This window comes from Astatotilapia calliptera, chromosome 7, assembly GCF_964374335.1.
Source record: "Astatotilapia calliptera chromosome 7, fAstCal68.1, whole genome shotgun sequence".
In the NCBI taxonomy this organism is placed as follows: Eukaryota; Metazoa; Chordata; class Actinopteri; order Cichliformes; family Cichlidae; genus Astatotilapia; species Astatotilapia calliptera.
The window spans coordinates 18569698-18590605 of record NC_137428.1 but is presented as its reverse complement, the minus strand read 5'-3'; the positions used below and the strand labels follow the sequence as shown (position 1 = coordinate 18590605).

The window sequence follows — 20908 nt, the reverse complement described above, 5'->3', positions numbered from 1 at the left end:
AGACACCATCATGAATTTAAATACAGAAAGCATAGAACAAGGTGCAAACCACTAGTTACACTTGAGTCCAAGAGTGTCAGACTAGATAATACCAGAAAACATCTAAAACAGCCTGCACTGTTCTGGAAAAAATTATTTAGAATAGATGAAACCAAGATGAAGTTGTATCAGAATGATTGGAAAAGAAAAAAATATGGAGAAGGAAAGAAGAGCTCATGATCCAAAGCATACTACATCGTCTGTTAGACATGGTGAAGGCTATGTTATGGCTTTTCATTGATGATGTAGCTGCTGCTGGGAGTAGCAGGATGAACTCTAATGTGTACAGAGATATACTTGATCATACAAATGGACAATGAGTCAAAACATGCTGTAAACACTACCCAAGAGTTTCTCAAGGCAAAGACATGAATTCTTCAGTGGCCAGAAGAAAATAGAAAATAGAATCACATGTTCAAACATGAGAACTTTATTCAGAATTCTCAGAGCAGTTTTACAGATAGCATTATTTATGTGTTGCACATTCCAGGAAGCAATGCAAAATGTAATACTGATGTATTGTGAAATGACTCACTACAAAGGAAATTTAAATAGTAGTTAATAAATAGGTAATTTATTATACAGCATACTTTAGGGGAAGTGCTGGTAAATCAAGTCAGACTGGGTTTATTTTTCATGAGTTTTTAGATACAAATAATTCAAAGAAAACTAATAAAAAAGCAATAGTGTACGGCAAAATGTAAAAAAAAAGTGCTTAAGTGCTTTTATTCTTCTCAGGACATGAAAAAAAATGTTTAACTCTTTTTTTTTCAAAAATATGTTTTTTTATAAAGTTATAAACTTGTCCACTCCAGTGGACTACATGCGCCTGAGCACTTAGCATGAAATACTGTGAATTTACTGTAAAAATTAATTACCTTGTGTTCTATTGTAAATATACAAACACTTGTTTGCTTGTATCCTTTGAAAAACATCTCAGCAATTTTTTTGGAACTTTCAACTCATAAGGCCCCAATGTTTAGACGTAAATAACAAAACCAATCAACAGTCCTAGCTATGAATCCTACACCTGAATATGGCAAACTATCTCCAACAAGAGAAACATTTTTGAGTCTACACAGTTCTATAACGATGCAGGACAGTATTACCAAGCCCTTAGTAGCATGCTGGAAGAAAACACAAACTGACATCTTAGTCTCTGCATCTCCAAACAGTTCTATGTTCATCACACCTAGGCTGTGCGAAAGTTTGCAACGCATCCAGGGCACAATGGCACACAGCATTGCATGCAGATGTATTTGGTCTTCCGTGTGCACACAACATCATGGCACCTGTTTGCATTTTTCACCTCGGTCAGTTGGGGCCAGTGATATCCTGTGGCAAACCTGACCTCACAGGCTACTTTGGTGACTGCTCTCCACTTCACGGGTTGTGGGGTCCCACTGGGTCTTCCTCTTTTGCATTGCTGGAGGGAGAATCTCTTCTCTTGTTACTGACAGTTCTTTCCCATACAAGTTGGTGTTGTATGTTATATTATCAATTAGATCTGCTGGAAACAGATGTCTGAAGAAATCTATGGGATCCTTCCCCTCCACATTCAATTTCCACTCTCCTAGAAAAGGAGGCAAGTCTCCAACCAAGTCATTGTCTTGGACTATCCAAATATTTTTGCGGGCTTGAGTATGGTCAGGTGCCATGTACCCATCTCCCACAGCTCCCTGATCATACTGACCTTCCTCTTCATCCTGCCCCTCATCGTTCTCACTTTCTGCATCCTGACTGTCTGTGTCTTCATCATCCGTAGTTCCTATGTCTCTGTTCTGCTCTGGCAGCCACTCTCATCATCACTGGACTTATCACTGAACTCCTCATCACTGCACTCATCAATGAAATCATCATCACTGGAGCTGGATGGAATTTCCTGGACTATTCTGTACGCTGCCTTATTCTTTGCTGCATTTGAAGTCTACAAAATATGATAAAATAATTATTATAGTAACTCAAACTACAGCTGATCTGCACAGAAATATATATTTTAAATGAGTAGCTTATAAATGTAACAATTATATGCTTAATTATAACCAAAACAGTCCCAAAAAACAGTGAGACAATTTATGACTTATGTTAAAAAAATATAGTGGGTAATGCATGATGTCCACTACAGTGGACACATGGTTAATTGTAGTTTTCTACATATTAGACATAACAATTTCTTATTCCAAACAGATAATATCCTTCCCTAGATGTTACTGCATATCATCATATTTTTTTTACCTGTTGGGCTCTTTTAGCATAGAAGGATTGACAGGATATGCCAGCAGTGGTCGGCAGGGGTGACAGTTTGTCTGCCATCTTTGATTCAGAGGAAATTTACTTGCAGTTGCACTAACTGAACACTGAATTGACCTCAATGGAGCATGGCAGCAGAGAGCACTCTAGAGGCTAATATGCAGTTCCACCATAGAAACCAATGCATTAAAGAGATATGTACGTTTTAGTAGCTGTCCACTCCAGTGACCACTATGCATCAGAGGGTTAAAAAGCCCAAATATTTTTGCTTGTAACAATACAAAAAGCGGAAGCATAAGAGATAACACTGAAATCTCTTTTTAATGATAACAGTAATATCTATCAATATCATCTATGTGACACTGAAACCTTTCTATGAATCATCTGCACACAGTGTGTCTTTTGTCCCGCCGCTCCCTGAGCCTGATTCTGCCAGAGGTTTCTTCCTGTTGTATTTTTATTTTTATTCCTATTTATTCTATTTATCCCCTTCGTATATTTTATTTATATTGTCTCTGTATTTATATATATATGTGTGTGTGTATAACTCTGTAACTTCTGTCGGTGCTGTGCTTTTTTGGAAATCGAATTTCCCAGAGGAACCCACCCGAGGGATTAATAAAGTTCTATCTTATCTTATCTTATCTTATCTTATCTTATCTTAAAAGGGAGTTTTTCCTTCCCACTGTCACCAAGTGGGAACTCAAAGGGGGTTGTCTGGTTTTTGGGGTTTTCTCTGTATTATTGCAGAATCATTACCTTACAACCACCTTGAGGTGAATCTTGTGATGTGGTGATGTATAAATAAAACTGAAACTGAATGAAATTCAATAAACAGTTGTCACAAACACAGTTTGTGCAGTTTAAAAAAATGGCAGAGAGGACTTCATGAAAAATAAACAAATTTTACTTGCTTTCATTTGGTTTTTCAAAACATAAAGGGGCCATTTTTTCCAAGATTATCATTCAAAGTAAGGCTTATTTGTCTGAAAGGATCTTAAAATGTCAGTGGGAAATTGTTTTATTAAGAAAACACAATCAAAGGTGCCCCAAAACATTCTAACACTTAACAAAATTACCCCCAAACCCCCAGCGTATAACAGAAATCTTTTTATAAAATTTAGTCTTTCATCAGTATTCATCTTCTTGCCTAACTCCACACTTCAGACAGAGAGATGCTTTGTCTTTTGAAGCTTTCAGAAGGAGCAGGATGTTCTGCCCAGATTCAACCACAGCTGAATAATTTAAAGAGGAAAAAGGTTCTACCTAGCTGCAGTAAATGGAAATAACATTTGAAAAAGAACTGAAAAGAACCACGCGTGACTGTGACATATCATACTTACTTTTCCCAGGTGTACAACTTTTTAACAAGAGTAATCATTAATGGCAAAAAACAAAATAAATTAAAATAAACACTTCCAGTTCTAAGGTTTTGCATATGAGAACAGCAGTTCAATTCAATTTAATTCAGTTTTATACATATAGCACTAATTCACAACAACAGTTGCCTCAAGGCGCTTTACATTGTCAGGTAAAGTCTCTACAGAGAAAACCCCAACAATCATATGATCCCCTATGAGCAAGTACTTTGTTGACAGTGGGAAGGAAAACTCCTTTTTAACAGGAAGAAACCTCAAGCAGAACCTAGTTCAGGGAGAGGCAGCCTGGTTTGGGATGAGGGGAGGAAACATGATAAATCTAACCAGGACCCCTAGCAGGTCTTAAAATTGGATGAATGACAAAACATGATATATTACACCACACCACTATTTATTAAACAGAAACCAAACCAAAACTAAGAAGCAGCATGTGAATACTAAACACATCCTTAATACTTTCTCCCACTTTTTATAGAGAAGCTCAGGAGGTTATGTGCATCTCCATTAAAAAACAGAAGTTTTGGCAGCTTGTTGACATCAGCAAAGATCTTGTCAATGCCAGTCAATCTGGGTGTGGTTATACAGCCACTTAGAAATAGCGTGTCATTCTACAGTCAGAAAGATTATTCAAGTGGAAAAGCATTCAACACAGTTGCCAATCTTCCCACGAGTGGATGACCCCAAGGTCAAAGTGTGCATTACTCTGCAAAAGAGCTACATCTCCAACTCTTTAGTTAGGATGTTATATGAGAAAACTTTTGACAGCAGAAGTAGAAAGCAACTAAACAAGAAGAAGAAAGCCTCTTCTCTTAAAAAGAACATGGCAACACAACGTAAGTTTGTAAAGCTGCATTTGAACAAACTACAAGATTTCTGGAAGTCCTCTGGACAGATGAGAACAAAGTGGAGATGTTAGGCCGTCATTTTTGCTAAATAAGTAATGCATGTCATGTACAGTATTTACCTAATAAGAGGATTTGGTAAAAAGCAGTTTTTTATTATGTCTTATACACGAAATATTTGAAATGACAGAGGACAGAACTGCAGTTACTAAGTTAGATGGGCTCTGACATTAATATAAACATGTAAACTTTGACCTGATCATCGTGATAGAAGAAATACAAACCTGAGAGTGATACAAAAAGGTACAGAAGAAGCCAACACCACGCAGTAGTAGCAATTTTGTTTATTCACTAATTTGTAACATGATCAGGATTCACATCACAACACACATTATTCACATATCCCTTACAGCACAAGATACACTCAACACCTGCAGCAATTTGTTTTGTTGTGGATGGCCGTGGACAGAGAAAGCAGTGTTAAACAGCAGTGGAGCGCTTTTATAGTGTTAGACTTTAGCATATCACTGGATTGGATGTGTGTGAAGGCTGTTTTGTGTGTGTTTTAATTGCATGACAAAATGCTTTTCACGTTGACTCGGGTGATACAGTAAAATCGTAGAGTCAGGCTTCGACTAGGACCTACGCACAGGCTGGTTGTGTGTGCTGTGCACTGTTAACTATGATACCTGAGAGCTGATGGTGATGGTATGAATAATTCACTCAGTCAAGACTTAAGGTAGAAACAGCTGTAAGAGGTATGTGTAAACACTTATTCCATCCTTATTACTGCTAAAATAACAATGGCAAGGCCCAAAAACAAACCACACACACGGTACACTGGTGAGCACTGCATACCTCATTTGAGTGAAACCATTGCGGTGGTGACTGTGTGGGATACAGACCAATTACTCCCTGAATCAAGACACTTCCCTTCATTAAACTGTGGATGGGTTTTGGTAGAGCATAAGAGAGCAGTATGTCAGACACAAAGAAATCAGCAGATACTTATTAACGGATTCTAAAGCGGGAAAAGAAACCCCAGCTACACAAAGATTCCCAAATGAGTGCACAGTTTTGCTCCTCGTTTCATGACGTTTCACAAAATCTACATGCCACAAGTTGGCGACTGGTCTCTTGTCCGTTAGCAGCACAAGCAGGTTTTGCCATTCAACTGAAAGCTACACAAATACCTCAAGTGAACTTAAGCCAACTGAAAAGTTAATGTATAAAAAGCACAAAACAAAAATAAAGATAAAAGGTCTCTATCTTTGGATGCACCAGATACATTCTCCAATGTTAAAAATATCCCTCAAATATGACGTCAAGCTGCAGTTTAGACCTGTGTGTGCTCAGAAGCTATGCTACTGAAATCACTGGCCAGAGATTTATAAAAGGTTTTGGTTGACAGACATTAAGTGCCTAGACTGAGGATGTCACACATAAGGCTTGGGGGCCAGAATCAGTCCGGCAAAGACTCCAATCTGGCCCACAGAATGGCTTTGATATTGGACTTTTAACTGTGTTTTCATGAGCTTTAGAGCTTTTTATACACATAAGGACCTCCCCGATTGCCATCCATACTACCCTAAAGTAATTAAGTAATAGATAAACAATTAAATCACAGAAAAGATTGCGTTTTTTCACTATTAAATGCAGAATTTTTTTTCTACAATGAGTCCACATTAGAATCAGCACAATCCTTCAGTTTTGTAGTTACCAGAACATTTTTTTCTGTAATTTTACACATTTATTTGTGCTCATGCATTTCGTTCATGTACTACAGCAACATTTTTTGATCATGTAGAAAAATCTGCACTTTTCTGCATCTGAGGGATTTTTAAATGTGTAGTAAAATGTCTTTACACTGACAGAACAAGGAGTTTCAGGTCCAGCCCACTTAAGATAAAAACAAGTCACATGTGGCCCATGACATAAAATGACTTTGACATTCCTGGTCTAGAAATTTCTAGATTGTTGATAAAAGGTCATGAAATCAAAACATAGCCACATACAAAAATATTACACGCAAATCATATGTTGTTAACTCAGTAAAACCAAAGAGGAATGTTAATTATCGTCAGAAGACAATAGTCCTTAACATTCTCAAATACAATAATACATTCTGGAGTGACAGCGCTTATCCCCGCAATCGCTTTTTATCGTCCAGACTTACTAAGTGAAGCAAATTCGCACATGAGTGAAATCCTCAGATAGTATTTATAAGTGTGGTTAGTGTTTTTTCTGCGTTAAATATTGCCGCAGGTAGCAGTAAACTGTGTATCATGTGATTTAAATATTCTCCTCCTTGTATTTTGTGTGTTGAGAAAGTAAACTTCTAGAAATACATACGCAACAGGGCCAGTCGCAAAAGTTTGCACCACTTAAATGCAATCTTGTCGCTGCAGTGTCATTGTGAATGCTGACAGTGTTATTTTTTTGTTTTGAACGCCAAAACCAGTTTGTGCCGGTGCAATGCGCAAGTAAACATAGCTCAAAGTTCTCTAGCAGATCCGGTCTCAGCCTTCAGAGGATACAGAAAATAAACCTGTGTCTCTCTAGATGAGCTGTGGCTCATCCGCAACTTGAGAAGGCTTCCCTCCCCAACTGATTCTGAGTATTACTGAAGTGTGATCTGACACATGTGTGATGCACATCATGCCTCGCAGCTGCAAACGTAGCCTCCTGAGGCTGAAGAGAATCCCAAAATGTGACGAATCTGATCTGAGGACAGCTGAGAAAAGAGTCACGTTCTTCCAGGCAATAATTCCACTCTCCCAGCTCTGCGAGGGCAGCTCTGTTTGCTACAATTCCTGCTCCTGATACACGCGGTTCTTTACCTCGGGACATTGTGCATTATTAAAGTGTAATAACTTTTTTGTTGTTGTTTTTTTTAACCCGCTGATGTGTTGCACTGCTGACACTGTGTACCACGCTGTGCCCAAAAAAAAAGTATACCCACTCTGGCCACACGGTTGTTAAATTGCATTGAGACACGGTGCCACAGCAGGGAGGCACACTCACACGCAAAGAATGCAAAGGGGCGAATTCCTCTGACACACAACTCTGAACTGCAGCCTTAAAGTCAAAGTGAATAACCTGAAGTCAAATATGTACAATTTACAATCACATTAATTTCTGATCAGATTTCCTGAAAGGCTTTATGGGCGACAACAACGTCAGTTTAAAAAAAAGAAAGAGAGAAAAATAAAGGCTGTATGACTGAAACCAGCAAAACACAACAAAACATAAAAACTAAGTTTTAAATATAAGTGATCAGGTCACAATAATGAATCCCGTTTATAGGGCAAGTACCAAATAACAGGCTGAATCTGTTTTGCAGGTGAGCGCAACAAGAATGTAACATTTTAGTAAAGAAAAGGGTGCGGAGAAAGAGGTAGGATGGATAGAGGACAGGAGAAAAATCCCAAGTGTAGAACAGAGGAGGAGGGAAAGAAACAACAGCTGGTGAAAAGGCCTCACTCTGGAGCCCCGTTTGTCGTTCCTGTCATCCTCTCTTCATCCCCCTGTTTCTGATGCTGCAGTCTGGCGTAAGTCACTGCATCTCCCCTGGAAGAGGAGGGAAAGGAAAGACAGGGGTGCAGGAGAGTGATGGTAATAATAAAATGTTAAGTTCAGGGAAGTGTGGGGAGGAAAAAAGAAAGAAAGAATGACAGGAATAGATGACACTGTTAACTGCAAGGTTAATGGACAGCTCATCTTGAAAAGTGAAAAGTTACTTTACGTGAATAAACAACAACAAAAGAAACCACATAAATTGCATTAGAACTGTTAGAGCATTTAAACTTGAGATTAAAAACATGATAACTTGTTATAATGAAACGTTTAATGTTTAATGTGAGAGCCTGTTTCAATGGGATATAATGTGGGTGAGATATCAAAAAACACGTTATTGCACAGTCTGTACTGTGTAGATATTTCAGATGCATTATATTTTCTTTCTTACTTTTTGCCTAAAGAAGCGAGGCCGTACAGCACTCCTGTAGCAAAGGCGATGGCGTTCCCAAACAAGGTTGTAAAGGAGAAACTCAAGAATACAGGAAACAGAGCCATCCTGAGAACAGGCAAAGTCATTGAATCTGATTAAGTACATTTCCAAGATTATATGCGATGTGCACAACTATCAGAAAACCCAAGTTCCAAATGTTTTTTATTTTTCCCCCCATATAGTTCATTTCTGTCTCCAGTGGCATAAATCATCCTCACCCACAATAGAAGAAGGCCTTCTGCCAGGGTTTGAGTTTGTCTGCACGAGCTGCGACCGCATTAGCAAACTCGATGAACTGACAACAAAACGGGACTTCACAGAGGAACAACACAAAGGCGTTCAACCTTGAGAAGGAAGGAGAGGATACGTAAGCACGGCAAGGAAATCATTCTTTGCCCTTTCCTTTTACTAAAAGCAGCAGCTAGTTGGAAAAGACGTATTGTGCTGTCATGGAAACAACAACAAAGTTCTCACAGTGAGCCAGCTAGCCAAATTGGAGATACAGTTACCACTTAACCTGCTTATAACTTAAAAATCCTACCTAAAATAAAGAATTGTTAAGGCACTTTGGCGCAAGATGCTCCAATTTACTCTTCATACCTCCTTTGTTAGAGTAGGTGTGGTTAGGTGCTATATGAGACTTCTGCTCAATATCAATGTATAGTTCGCTGAAAGGCTCTTCATTTGGTGTTTTTAATCATTACTTTACACAAACTGGACCAGAAAAGGCAACTTTCTGATTGTCCTTGAATGCGCTACATCACCAACACACAGTGTTGCCTAAAAAGAGGTCATTTGGTATTATGTTTACTGCATTTCCACCTCTAAACTGTCCTTTAAACTATCTAGCTGTGTGGCATGTGAATATTACAAAAGTGCGACACTAATGGGACTTACACCATCCACACTCCAGCAGCAATGTTTAGAGGGTTCACAGTGACACAGTTCCACACTCCTGAGATGGCACAGGCTGCATGATTTGGACAGGACAAAACACAAAGCAAAGGGCTGTTATTATGACACCACAGAAGCAGATCATTGCGCGATAGAGAAAATAATCCGTCCCATACATCCGGCTGAAGCTGTTAATACAGTTCAGCCACTTCAGTGTCGAAAGTTGTGTGGGAAAGTTGTCATGTGTAAGCTGCTTAGTGACGTGGAAAATATGAAACTTACGAATGCAAAAGGACGACAAACACAGAATGAAAGAGGTCTCGTGAGCGCTACAACTGTGCTCTGTGTTTGTTCTGAAACAAATAAACGAAAATCAAATAAACTGGTCAAATACAGCACGCCTATCTCGATGAAAGGGCGATTATGAAACAAGGCCTGGCCCAAAGATTAACTACACAGAATAAATTTGAGAGAAATCAGGTCAAAAATCAAAGCAGGATGCCTTTTTCATGTACAAGAGAATTTGTTTCAGAGTGTTTTAATAATAACTGCATCATAACTGAGGCCGCGTCCCTCTTTTTGGCTAGCATTTGTTTGAAACTTTTTAATCCTTTCACTCGCAGCATTTCTCCACAGTGATTATGATAGACAACATCTACTCAGTGTGAGGAAGATTTTCCACTGCTAAGACGCAGAAGGTCCACTATTGTATGTAAAAAAATAAATATGTGTACAGCAGAAAATGAGACAGACCAAAAGCTCAGTAGAAAATGGTGAGTTCAAAAGCTGTGTAAAAAAGCCATGTCTACTTCCTACATGTAAGGATTTCTGGCAGGCTCTAATGTATCCAACTTGGCATCTCACATATCACGGATGTGTGTGAAATAAAGCAATTAACACAGAAAATGAACTAATGGTGTAAATTACTGCCAGTTTGAGTCACACTAATGTAATGCAGTCAACTGTAAACACAAGAAGTGCTATCTATATACACGATATCCATGTAGAATAGAACAGGTAAAGTTTTGGGGTTGGCTCTTATTATATCTTCAGTCTGCTGTGTGTGTGCGTATATCCACTACATTGAAATTACAATACTTCATATTAGGGCTGGGCCATATTATACCGTTCACGGTAATACCGGTATAATGTTAGGCAACGATAGGAAAATGAAATATCGCGATAGAATGGGAGTAAAACGCGCGTGCGCAGTGCCTTTGTTTTCATACGCACATGGCCGATTGTTGAGTGAAACAGATGAACCAGAATTGGTTTGTAAAAATGGTGCAACTTCAGTGATGTGGAACTGGTTTGGTGTTTGTCCGTCAGATACACAACAAAGCACATTTTTTGCAGAACATGCAAGCGGCCGTTGTTATTGTCGTATTTGTCGGACTAAGATGCTCTTAAATCTGGGAGTAATCTGGGTCCTAAACTCCTTATTCTTCAGGTCAAACAACACTGCAGCATCACTTAGAGTTAAAAACTGTCTAAATCCTTTCATCTTTAATAAAACGATCAGCATTGCTGCTTTACCAGGTGTAACTATAAAGTTTAACTTCCAGGCATCCATGAAAACAAAAGTTATTACATTTAACGGAGTTAGAAGTTAGCAGGAAGCTAGCGGAAGTTAGCTCGCTAGTTTCGCTAGTTACCTAAGCATGATATAGCATGTTCTGACTGAGAGATTTCTGAAAAAATTCAAACGTACAGCTCTGCTATCACTTCCAACATAAATGAAGACAGGAAACTAAACAGCAGTGACGTTTGTAGGGTTACTGAAGTTGGGCTAGCTGGTATATAATGATGTGCTACGTGATCGCTAGCGACACAGCTATGTTAGCATAACATAAACAGTGAAGCTGGAGGACGAACACTAACACTTTTCCACTTATAAAAGTTAACGTGAAGGTTCTTCATGGTTAGAGACAAATGCAATCGCATGGCAGGATGCTGTAAACGGACCAAACTTCAGTCAGGAGAACAACTGAGATAATCCATCCACAATACGAGGTTAGTCATTAATATACTGCAACAACATGGGAATAGAGCAGCTGCCAGAGAATTCAACATTAATGAAACAATGGTACAGAAGGGGAGGAAGCAAGAAGAATGAGTTTAATAAAGTTTGATTTATCTGACTGCTTTGTTTCGCTTAATGTGCCTTATAATCCTGTGCACCTTATGGTCCGAAAAATACGCACTGCACACTGCAGTTTAATGTTGCAAAGCACCTCTTTTTAACTTCAGTGGATATTATACATGGTTATGCTCAGGATATGTCAGCCCATTTCTACTGGAAATGCCTTTTGGTTAAACTTTCAGCAAGGAATTTGCATTTGCACTGTTACATTTTTATAAAGCTTTAATGTACATAAAAACCAGCTTCTTGTTTAAGTGAAAATAAATGGAAGGTTGTCTTTTTGCGCTAGTAATGTTGTGGAGTTGTATTTTGTCTCGCATCAATTATATCGTCGGTTATATCGTTATTGCAAATTTTCAAATATATATCGTGATAAATATTTTTGGCCATATCGCCCTGCTCTACTTCATATGTGAAGTCCACAGCTATTTTTTTTAAAAAGAAGATATATCTGAAAAAAATCTCACTGCTTCTAAATCTTATGCTAAATACTGTATTAAGTAATATTGAGGACAGGACTCTCAGCTCTGCAAAATCTGCAAAACAACAACAACAACAACAACAAAAAGGAAATGCAAAAGGTTATTTGCCAGTAGTTAATGTTATAAATAAAAAAACCCACCTTGCACTAAATCGTGAAAACCCTTGAGTGCAGAACCCCAATCTATGTCTACACAGAGTTGTATTTTTAGGGTGGAGTTGAGAGAGTATTCAAGTCTTGCAGTTTTCACCACTGTGGTAACTAAACCAAATAACACCACAGAGCAGCTTCATGCTGAAACTCATCCACTGCACCTTCAGACAATCCAGCTTCCTTAATAATACAGAAGCCACTGAATATGCAGCTGTTAATGTGATACGGCCACGGTGACTCTGGTGTCACTGTGAAGGAGAGATGGATACAGGGAGAGGAAGGGTGGATCAGGGATACTGCAAAAACTGCAGAGCCAGCAGTTATATTTAAATAAATAAATAAATAAATAAATGAATAAATAAATAAATAAAAAGCCTCACATGAAACTCCTGAGGGGAATACCTGAGTATGTGCACCGCGGTTCGTTTTGGCAGAACAAGCTGCTATGGCATGAAAAAACAAACAAACAGACGGTGCCCAGGAGTGGCTGCTGCTGCAGCGAGGGGGACAAAGCAGTGACAAAGCTTTTGTTTAGTGGCTGTGCAGTTAAATTGCGGCATATTCACAATCTAAAACAGATGTTACGTTATAAAAAAATGCCATGTCACTCTGCAGCTGCCCCTCATCTGCATACTGAGGAGGTCACATAACAGTATCAATTACGGCGTAAAGATTAATCACATAGCTGTCACACAAAATAAGTAAATGTCGTGACCTGGCACACAGCAGCAGCAGTGGTCATAGTGCACAGTCTGTGGTATTAACTAAAGCTAAGCGTGTTGTCATGGCAGGATTTGGGTTTCTGTGGACATAACGTTATTTACTCGAGGAGTGACATAAGACTTTGACAACTACTTACATATTCCTCCCAAAACCCCAGCTATTTTGCAGAGCCATCTGTACCACCATGTCATTCCATCATCATCCGGAGCGGATTTTGTAGGCGCTGCCGTCTCTTCGGTGCTCATTGTGTTTTTCTAGCTACGCTTGCTAAAGCTAACCAAAGCCAGTATTTACAAATGTCAGACCACCAAACACCCAAATATGAATCTCTAAATTAATGTAACAGTACCCAGCAAACTAATTTCTAACCATCTTACTCCGACCTCGTAGTCCCTTCGAATAGTTTTATATCTTTTTCAGTTTATACGTCTTTTTTAAAATAAATTATTTTCTTTCCTTTGTCTGCTCCAGTTGGGGTCAGCTGCCCGATGTTACGAGGAGCTTCTACACACGGCTTATGACAGTCCCAGCGAACCGGCAAGCTAACGCTAAAAAGCACCGCCACCAGCGGCCGCTAGGCGAGGATGTCGCCGCACCGCCTCATATAACTTCAAAATCAGTCACATAAACAAAAAAACAAACACGCTCTCTTTCTGCTGTTTCCAAACTGTCCAACCGGTGTGTTCAGGTTAATTTAGCAGCTCAGTCTTTCGCCTCTTTACGTGTTAAATAGACGTAAGCATTGCATTGTGGGAAGGGTCTGATGTACGTCACGGTTTGTTTACATCCGGGCAAATTCCTACGGGCGGGTTTGGTTGGCATTTGTACTTAATTTATGCTGTTACAGTAGAAATACTAGCATTTCACATCCATCTGTTGGCATTGTAATAATTTTCTACTAAAGTAATGTTATATAAGTATATAATGTTATATAAGTTGTCGCATTAGGTGCTGGGAGTGTACACTCAAGACTAGCCACAGTATTGTGGCTGGTTAGTACCATTTAAGAACTCTCCCAACTAAATTACATGTTTAAATTACAGAAATCTCAATTTCTTTTTCAGTATCTACTAAATAGAATTTTCCTTTAAAAAACAAATGTTTCTGTAACACATTTCTTTTATTCATAGTACAGGCCATGTAGAAACACTGAGTTGTACAGTTACAATTGAATTTCTTTTTCTCATAAGATATCTCAGGGATTTTTAAATGTGTAATTAAATGTCTTTAGACTCACAGATCTGGCCCACTTTCCCCCCATTCATATAGATAAGACACACTAAACCTTTAAACCACACTAAAGATGTGGGAAATATCTAGTGTCGACTACAGGGAAAACTCACAACATACCCAGTGTTTGCTCTTTACAATCGCCAGTGTCTTCTTTAGAAAGTATGAGAAAGCAAAATCATTTGATTCCAGCAACACCCCCCAAAACTTTAGATTTTTAATAAATCTGTCTTTGAGCACTCATTCATACACATAACACACTTCTCCCCCAACAAACAGAAAACCCACTTATGACCTCCAAACGAGCCTTACAAATAAACCTGTCCCTGTTTCTGATTGCTTGGTAGCTAACGATAGTTAATGCATATGACACAAGACTGTCAAATGACTCAGCATTAAAGATGGCAAGCTACCTTTTCACAAAAGTGTTGCTTTGTGCCTTCACATAATAATTCATTAGTCTAAGAGTATGCACAGGTACTGTGAATTTATTTTAAACACATTTAACATAAAATATTAAAGTGTTCTTTATTGAAGATGGCATAGACTCTGTCAATGATGCTGATGCAGTAGAAAAATAAACTTTCCTCTTGGCAATTTTGCTTCTTTAGGTGCAATGCTATGGGCTGTTGTATCTGCACTGGCGAGGACAAGCGTGTTTTAATAGGCTGCTGGTCAGGGCCCTTAAATATCATATGAGTGCGTTTATAACATCAAAGTCAAATCTGGGAAATGTCAGAGTGTTTAAATGGACAACTCTAGCCTCACTCTGACAGTAAAGTGGACTGTAGAGGCTTTAGAGTTCTCCGGCTAGTTCTCCTCTCCAGTGTTATTGGCGCTGGTTTCCTCTTCCCTGTGGGCGTGCGGCACAGCATGTCATCGAGCGTCTGCTGAGTCACCTGACCGTCTCTTTCAAGCTGAGTCACTACCTGCTCCACTTTTATTATATGCGGCCTGCCTTGACTCCGCAAACGTAGCAAATCCACCTGAAACGGATGACACCAAGTCAACTCTTGGGCAGATGATTGTTCTCTCAAGCTTGAGAGAACAATCTGAGTAACATTTCCTCAGAGTAGCATGGATTAATAATAACAGCACAAGGATACATCAAAATTCCTTTGGACTAGATTTTCCAATGTTTAAAACAGGACAAAAAATGTGTAGAACTTTAAATGCACCACTCATCTTGTAAGCATTTACACTAACAACAATTATGTAATCCTAACCAATCGCCTGGCAGCTGCAGTAATTTTAAGTAGCTGTAGTTTCACTTACCACCTCCTGAGAAAACTCTGGCTTTTTTACAAAAGATGGACTTTTTGGCAACATGGCTGCAGAAAGGATAGAAATAGCCTCTGCCAATGCTCCAGACATTGTTAGTATTAGGACCTAAAGTACAAACAAATTACACAGAATGACAGGAAGAAGTAATGCACATTACATTTTACATGCTGCACCTTTACCTTAAAGTTTTGGCATAATCTGCTGTCGGTGCTCATAATTTGTGAAAATAATGACTGAGCCTTTTCAAGGTCACCCTGGAAAACACACACACACACACACACACACACACACACACACACACACACACACACACACACACACACACACACACACACACACACACACACACACACACACACACACACACACACACACAAAGAAAAGAGAACAAATGATGCTCTAAATATGTGCTATATCTCACTTCATGCAAAAGAGGTACATAATGTAAAACTCACTCTTCGAAGTGCTAGTGCTACAGCGAAACAGTAAGTATGCCTCGGGATGAACTGCCCTCTGGTCTGTTCCTCTTCAATGAGCGCGATGCAGATCCGGTAGGTCTCTGCCGTATTCTGACCAACACAAAAACAGGGCATCGGTCCAAATATAAGAATAAATGAGGTTGTAATGTTGAATGGACATAAAAGAGTAAAATATCTGAAACATTACCAGCTTATAGCAGGTACCAGCTGCTAACGTGAGTGTGTCTTTGTTGAATGGTATGCCTTGGCTCCTCATGGTTCTTAGAACCTCCAAAGCATCTGCAATAGTTAAAAGTTTGCATTATTATATAAATATCATAATCACTGTGGGAGAAAAACAAACAAACAAAAAACACAGGAGTTAATCTGTTACTTACTTTCAAAGGAGCCTTTCATGAACAACATGTCTATGGCTATATTAAAGGATGTGGTGTCGTGGAAAAATCCTTTCATGATCTGTTCAGACAGCAGAAAATAAAATGTTATTAGTCAAACACTAAAGTATATGCCCAGTCTAGTTATTGTTGTTTAACTCAAGTTTGGATGTTACCCAGTTTACCTTGTCTGTTATTGTAGCAAAAGCCATGCTCTCCAGACCCAACTCATAGCACAGTCTCATGAAGAGAGGACCAAATTTGAAGTCTCCATACAACAAGTTACGGTTTTCTGTGTGATACCTTATGAGAGCAAGCCAGCAATGGGTAAGTGAGATTTGGATGGGTTGTTTTTTAACAAATATCCCTGTATGAATGCTGCACTTACCTATAGATGGCATCTCTGGCTATTTGCATGTCATCTGCTGACTGGCACAGGTGAAGGAGAAGCTTCAAATCATCCCGCAATATCAGCTCATTCCTTTGCAGCTTCTGACTGAATAGGTTAATATAATTCCCTGTAGTGTGAGGTTTACACAAAAGTAAGTTTTATATGACATAAATTTGCAGAGCTGGGCCAGTGGCAAGAATAACTACTTTACCTTCCGATCCATTGACATGGTGAGCCACTGCCAGCTTTCTTTGCTGGAAGTCTTGTAGCTTGATAACATCTTCCGACAACAAATGCCTTTTTGCTGTAGGGTGGTTAAAATATGTGAATGAATCCATAATCAGTTACCCATACATGGCAATCATATATGGGCAAAAATAATAATAACTATACGAGAAGAAAGCTCTTACGAGTCCCTGTGATAAGGTAGCCGTGCATAGAATAGCTTGCACAATACTCACATAGCCAAAGAGAACAACTGTACCTTGCTTTAATTCACGTGTGCTTGCTTTACAGGGTGCTAGCTCCCCCGCTATGCAAACCAGGCAGTTTTCGTACTACCTTTTAAGAGTGACAACATTTGTTGGCGACTTTTGTTTGTCTTACCTCCTATGCAGCCTTCAATCCAGCCTAGCTGTAAAACACCGTAAAAAACTCCTTTAGAGGGCTCATATAATAACGACCGACAACATTTACCAAGTCTGCCCAGCGCCATATCTCCCACAGGCTGTACCATGGCAATGAAATCAAAGGGGATGTTATTGGTAATAATAAAGCAAGGTTTTAAATAAAAAATAATTTCCGCCCTGGAAATTAAGCCATATCAAAATAAAACACTTAAAAATGTCAATATTTTATTTAACCTGAATAATATAATTAGTTATTATTTTTAATTCCGTCATGTGCAATTTCCAGTTGGTATGATCCAAAATGGCACCGCTTAATGACCCGGCTCAGTTTCTTTAAGCAGGTCGAAGGAGACAGATTTTTTATTATACATCAGAAATGATGTGATCGTCATTTAAAACGAAGCTTTAACTATGTTATTTGAATCGTGGTTTCCAGAAAGGCCACGCGAAATTTTATTACTGAACAAAACGGCAGCAAACAGGAAAATGTGTTTTTCTGTTAACCAGCAGGCGGTGCTGTTGTGCTGCAGAACATTTCTGGTTTGGCGTCATTGCTTGGAGCAGCTACAGTGTTTGTACTGTACCCACACAGTGAGGTATAATATACACAGTTTAATAATGTAAAATGCAGGGACTCAGAAAGTCAACTATGAGTTTACACTCATATGGTATTAGTCTTTGTTACTATATTGCTGTTTACTGTAATATTTGTTACTGAACAAACAAAAAAAATGTTTTATTTATATTTAAGTCATTTCTGGGCCTGTTTGACATTTACAGTGCTAAGATAAATTCACCTCCTCTGTAAAATGTTTCTTCTGTTTCAAGCTATCATTCCAGATCCCCTTGTTGCTTTGGGCTCCTCTATGTCTATATTTTTAAAAGGTGAATCAAAAACTCACATCATGTTCTCTAATGAGCAAACACCTATATCATGCCAAATCATATTTTGCACTTACAATAAAATAAGATAAGATAAGATAGGATAAGATAAGATAATACAATTTGTGTAAGAGTTCCATAATTTACATTATAAAATCCAAAACCATTCCAAACTTGTATGCCAATTTCATGTCATGCAGAAAAAAAAAAGAAAATATGGGTTACAAGTAGGGCTATGAATGAATTCATAAATTTTTTTAAATATATTTTTTATTGAGCGTCAAGAATGTAATACAAAGATATACATGTAACGAAGTTACAATGCTTCTTTTTATATGTGTACCCCACCCCAAGAACATATTGGACACCAATCCAGAAAGAAAGAAAAATAAATAAATAAATAAATAAATAAATTTAAATGAGGTACATCAAAATTCACCATATTTAAAGATGTGCACTTAAAAGGCAATAGTTTGCACAAAATGAATCGTCATCATAACAATAAGGGTATACGGTAGCTGCCAAGCGAGTATCAGATGGGTATGGTTTAATTTTCTCTAAATGTTTTAACAATGTATCCCAAACTGCAAAGAATCTCTCCTTCAACCCCTTGAGAGTATACTTTATTTTTTCCAGCTGTATAAATTGTGTCAGGTCACTGAACCACAGAGGCAATTTGGGTGGCTTTTGTGACTTCCAATGCAATAATATCCTTCTGCACGCAAGCAGTGTAGTAAAAGCTATTATGTTTTTTGAATTCCTCTAATTACTTTAAAGGAACATTACTTTAACATAAAAGGCTGCAGTAAGTGCCAAACTCTGCTGCTAGTTAGTGTACCCATTGACCCGGACAGTATTATATAATCATGCCTTTGCATGCTTTTTTTTTTAATCTTTCTCATGGTGGGGGTGTAAGAAAAATGTCAAAAATGTTAAAATTCAGACAGACTACTACAGTAAAAGAAAAATATACATGTTGTTTATTAGCAGTAAATCAATTCATAAATGGAACCCAGTATGCAGTAGTTTTTCACTCTCTTTTTTTCTCATTTCCTACAGGTTTGCATGTTTAGGTGGTTTCTCCCTGAAGGCAGTGGGCAGCTATAGATGAAGCAATTTTTCAGTCTGAAGCTGTTTTGCAAAGCAGTGTAAGTTTTAAGTTTTGAAAACGTAATTCCTATAATTGAGGTATTTTCTTAAATGAACTCCTAAGATGGATAGTCTTTCACAGAGAAAATAGGGCTGTGACTGGGAGGATCCCCAACAGTTGCCTTGGCAACATGAACTCAGCCCATCCGGCTGAGATTGCTGGCTCAGCCAATCAGACACAGGGCCTTGTATAATTTATGGTTTCCTGCAAGGTGTATGTGTCTCTATGGGTTTCTCCTTCTCTCCCTCTCCATCTCTCTCTCTCTTTCTGTTTTTATAACAGCATATGGCTGTTTTCACATACTTTAAAACCTGTGTTGCTTATCTATAACCACAGGCTGAGTGATCAGTGTGATGGCAGCTTGTGCAAAGTTGCTGGAATGATGCAATAATCGACAGGGAGCACGACACTGTTTGTAGGGGTTCTATTTTAGCACTCAGACTCCGATTTCCCTTGACAAATGGCCAGGTTCAGCTGACAGATCACAGCACTTACATCTTCTTTGATTTATCCCTGCGTGCACTTCCCTTTAGTTTTGGAAATTGCCTGGGGTGCCCCATCATCATTAATAAATGTCCCCACTGAGACAGTTTTGGAGCAGAAAAAAAAAGAAAAACAGCTGGCAATGATTACTGTGAGAGGCTGGTTGTGTTAGACATATAAAGCCACAGCTTTTCTTCATCTGTAGAATGCCTTATGATTACACTGATTGCAGGCTGATCTTAAAGGCCCATGGCTGTGCTTAGGGTTTGAAGAAACAGTAGGGATTCTCCCTTATTTGCATAACTTATAAATAAGTAGTAGGCCAAAGGAAATATGCATACATTATAAAAGAAAAAAGGCTGTCCGTTTACTAGAGTGCTGTATATTAGCTAAAAGCCCTGAAAGCTTGGCTTGCAAAGCTCAGTGTTCACTTGCTCTGAGACATCAAACATGTGAAGCTGTGGTCTCCCACTGCACAACAAAATGACTCTGAATGGTGAAGACATTTCCTATCATCTTGATCTGCTGTGTTCCTTCTTGGTGATCTGTTCTTTCTCAGCCGGTACCTCTGGAGCATCAGATCTGAAAGGCTCTTGTGTTTAGTTCATGCTGCAGAAAGTCTGAAATAATCAGTCTCCTTTCTGCCTTTTCTTTTTCATTCTTCATATTCTTGTGACACGTTTCTTGTTCTCTGTGTAGCTATCAATCTATCCATATATTTTTGTTTTTATCTTTAAATCTGCTGTGAGCTGCACACTTTGGAGTGGCATTGGTTTGTTAGCATCTGTTTAAGCATCTTCCAACAAACAATAAAGCATATGTAATTCATGTTTTTGTATAGCTTCGCTGGCAATGAGATGCCAATGTCAGAACAACTAGAAAGCACTGCAGACAATTTTACACTAACGTTATACTTTTTTTTATCCATCAACAACTTTTACTGTGCACACTTAGTTAATTAGTTTTTAAATATATATTTCTTTTACAGTTTGACAGATTCTCAATAGTTATGCATGAATTGTTTCAACAAAGTGATCGATCAAAAGTAGCTAATGACTTGTATCTTCAAGCCTTTTAGTCATGGCTGTGCTTT

General features: G+C 38.5%; 2 protein-coding genes and 1 long non-coding RNA gene across 6 annotated transcripts; all 3 read right to left on the bottom strand.

The window, feature by feature from the left end:
* Positions 1-753: 753 nt before the first annotated feature.
* LOC145429985 (uncharacterized) lies at positions 754-2961 on the bottom strand. The gene is made up of 2 exons (XR_013910353.1): positions 2275-2961; positions 754-1966 (listed from the first exon to the last, which is right to left on the bottom strand). It is a non-coding gene; the product is annotated as an uncharacterized LOC145429985 (long non-coding RNA).
* A 1878-nt stretch (positions 2962-4839) lies between these two features.
* On the bottom strand, positions 4840-13759 carry cacfd1 (calcium channel flower domain containing 1). 3 transcript variants are annotated; one of them, XM_026173375.2, is made up of 7 exons: positions 13050-13759; positions 12571-12683; positions 12352-12438; positions 9417-9489; positions 8738-8863; positions 8478-8585; positions 4840-8080 (listed from the first exon to the last, which is right to left on the bottom strand). In XM_026173375.2, the coding sequence occupies exons 1-7, from the start codon at positions 13097-13099 to the stop codon at positions 7990-7992; spliced, it is 648 nt and encodes a 215-aa protein (XP_026029160.2). In that variant the 5' UTR covers positions 13100-13759; the 3' UTR covers positions 4840-7989. The 3 variants fall into 3 exon arrangements, with proteins under 3 accessions (XP_026029160.2, XP_080160286.1, XP_026029162.1); XM_080304160.1 differs by lacking the exon at positions 12571-12683 and having other exon boundaries at positions 13050-13737; XM_026173377.2 differs by lacking the exons at positions 12352-12438; positions 12571-12683 and having other exon boundaries at positions 13050-13687.
* Positions 13760-14014: 255 nt separating this feature from the next.
* ptcd2 (pentatricopeptide repeat domain 2) lies at positions 14015-17436 on the bottom strand. Of its 2 annotated transcripts, XM_026173367.2 has the most exons (10): positions 17278-17436; positions 16883-16975; positions 16669-16798; positions 16466-16583; positions 16284-16362; positions 16094-16185; positions 15883-15996; positions 15607-15681; positions 15419-15532; positions 14015-15129 (listed from the first exon to the last, which is right to left on the bottom strand). In XM_026173367.2, exons 1-10 carry the CDS (start codon positions 17405-17407, stop codon positions 14908-14910), a joined length of 1167 nt encoding a protein of 388 aa, XP_026029152.1. In that variant the 5' UTR covers positions 17408-17436; the 3' UTR covers positions 14015-14907. The 2 variants fall into 2 exon arrangements, with proteins under 2 accessions (XP_026029152.1, XP_026029153.1); XM_026173368.2 differs by lacking the exon at positions 15607-15681.
* Positions 17437-20908: the final 3472 nt, after the last annotated feature.

What these genes read in the sequence shown, in the direction of transcription:
- cacfd1 (XM_026173375.2), bottom strand. Translation starts at nt 13,099, where the DNA reads ATGGTGGTACAGATGGCTCTGCAAAATAGCTGGGGTTTTGGGAGGAAT. An exon ending in GGAAGCTGGATTGTCTGAAG is followed by an intron (nt 9,490 to 12,351) that starts GTGCAGTGGATG and finishes CAAATCATGCAG; the next exon opens with CCTGTGCCATCTCAGGAGTG. An exon ending in AAGGCCTTCTTCTATTGTGG is followed by an intron (nt 8,586 to 8,737) that starts GTGAGGATGATT and finishes GCCTGTTCTCAG; the next exon opens with GATGGCTCTGTTTCCTGTAT.
- ptcd2 (XM_026173367.2), bottom strand. Translation starts at nt 17,407, where the DNA reads ATGGTACAGCCTGTGGGAGATATGGCGCTGGGCAGACTTGGTAAATGT. An exon ending in CTGGTACCTGCTATAAGCTG is followed by an intron (nt 15,997 to 16,093) that starts GTAATGTTTCAG and finishes TGTGTTGGTCAG; the next exon opens with AATACGGCAGAGACCTACCG. An exon ending in CAGAGTTTTCTCAGGAGGTG is followed by an intron (nt 15,130 to 15,418) that starts GTAAGTGAAACT and finishes CATCCGTTTCAG; the next exon opens with GTGGATTTGCTACGTTTGCG.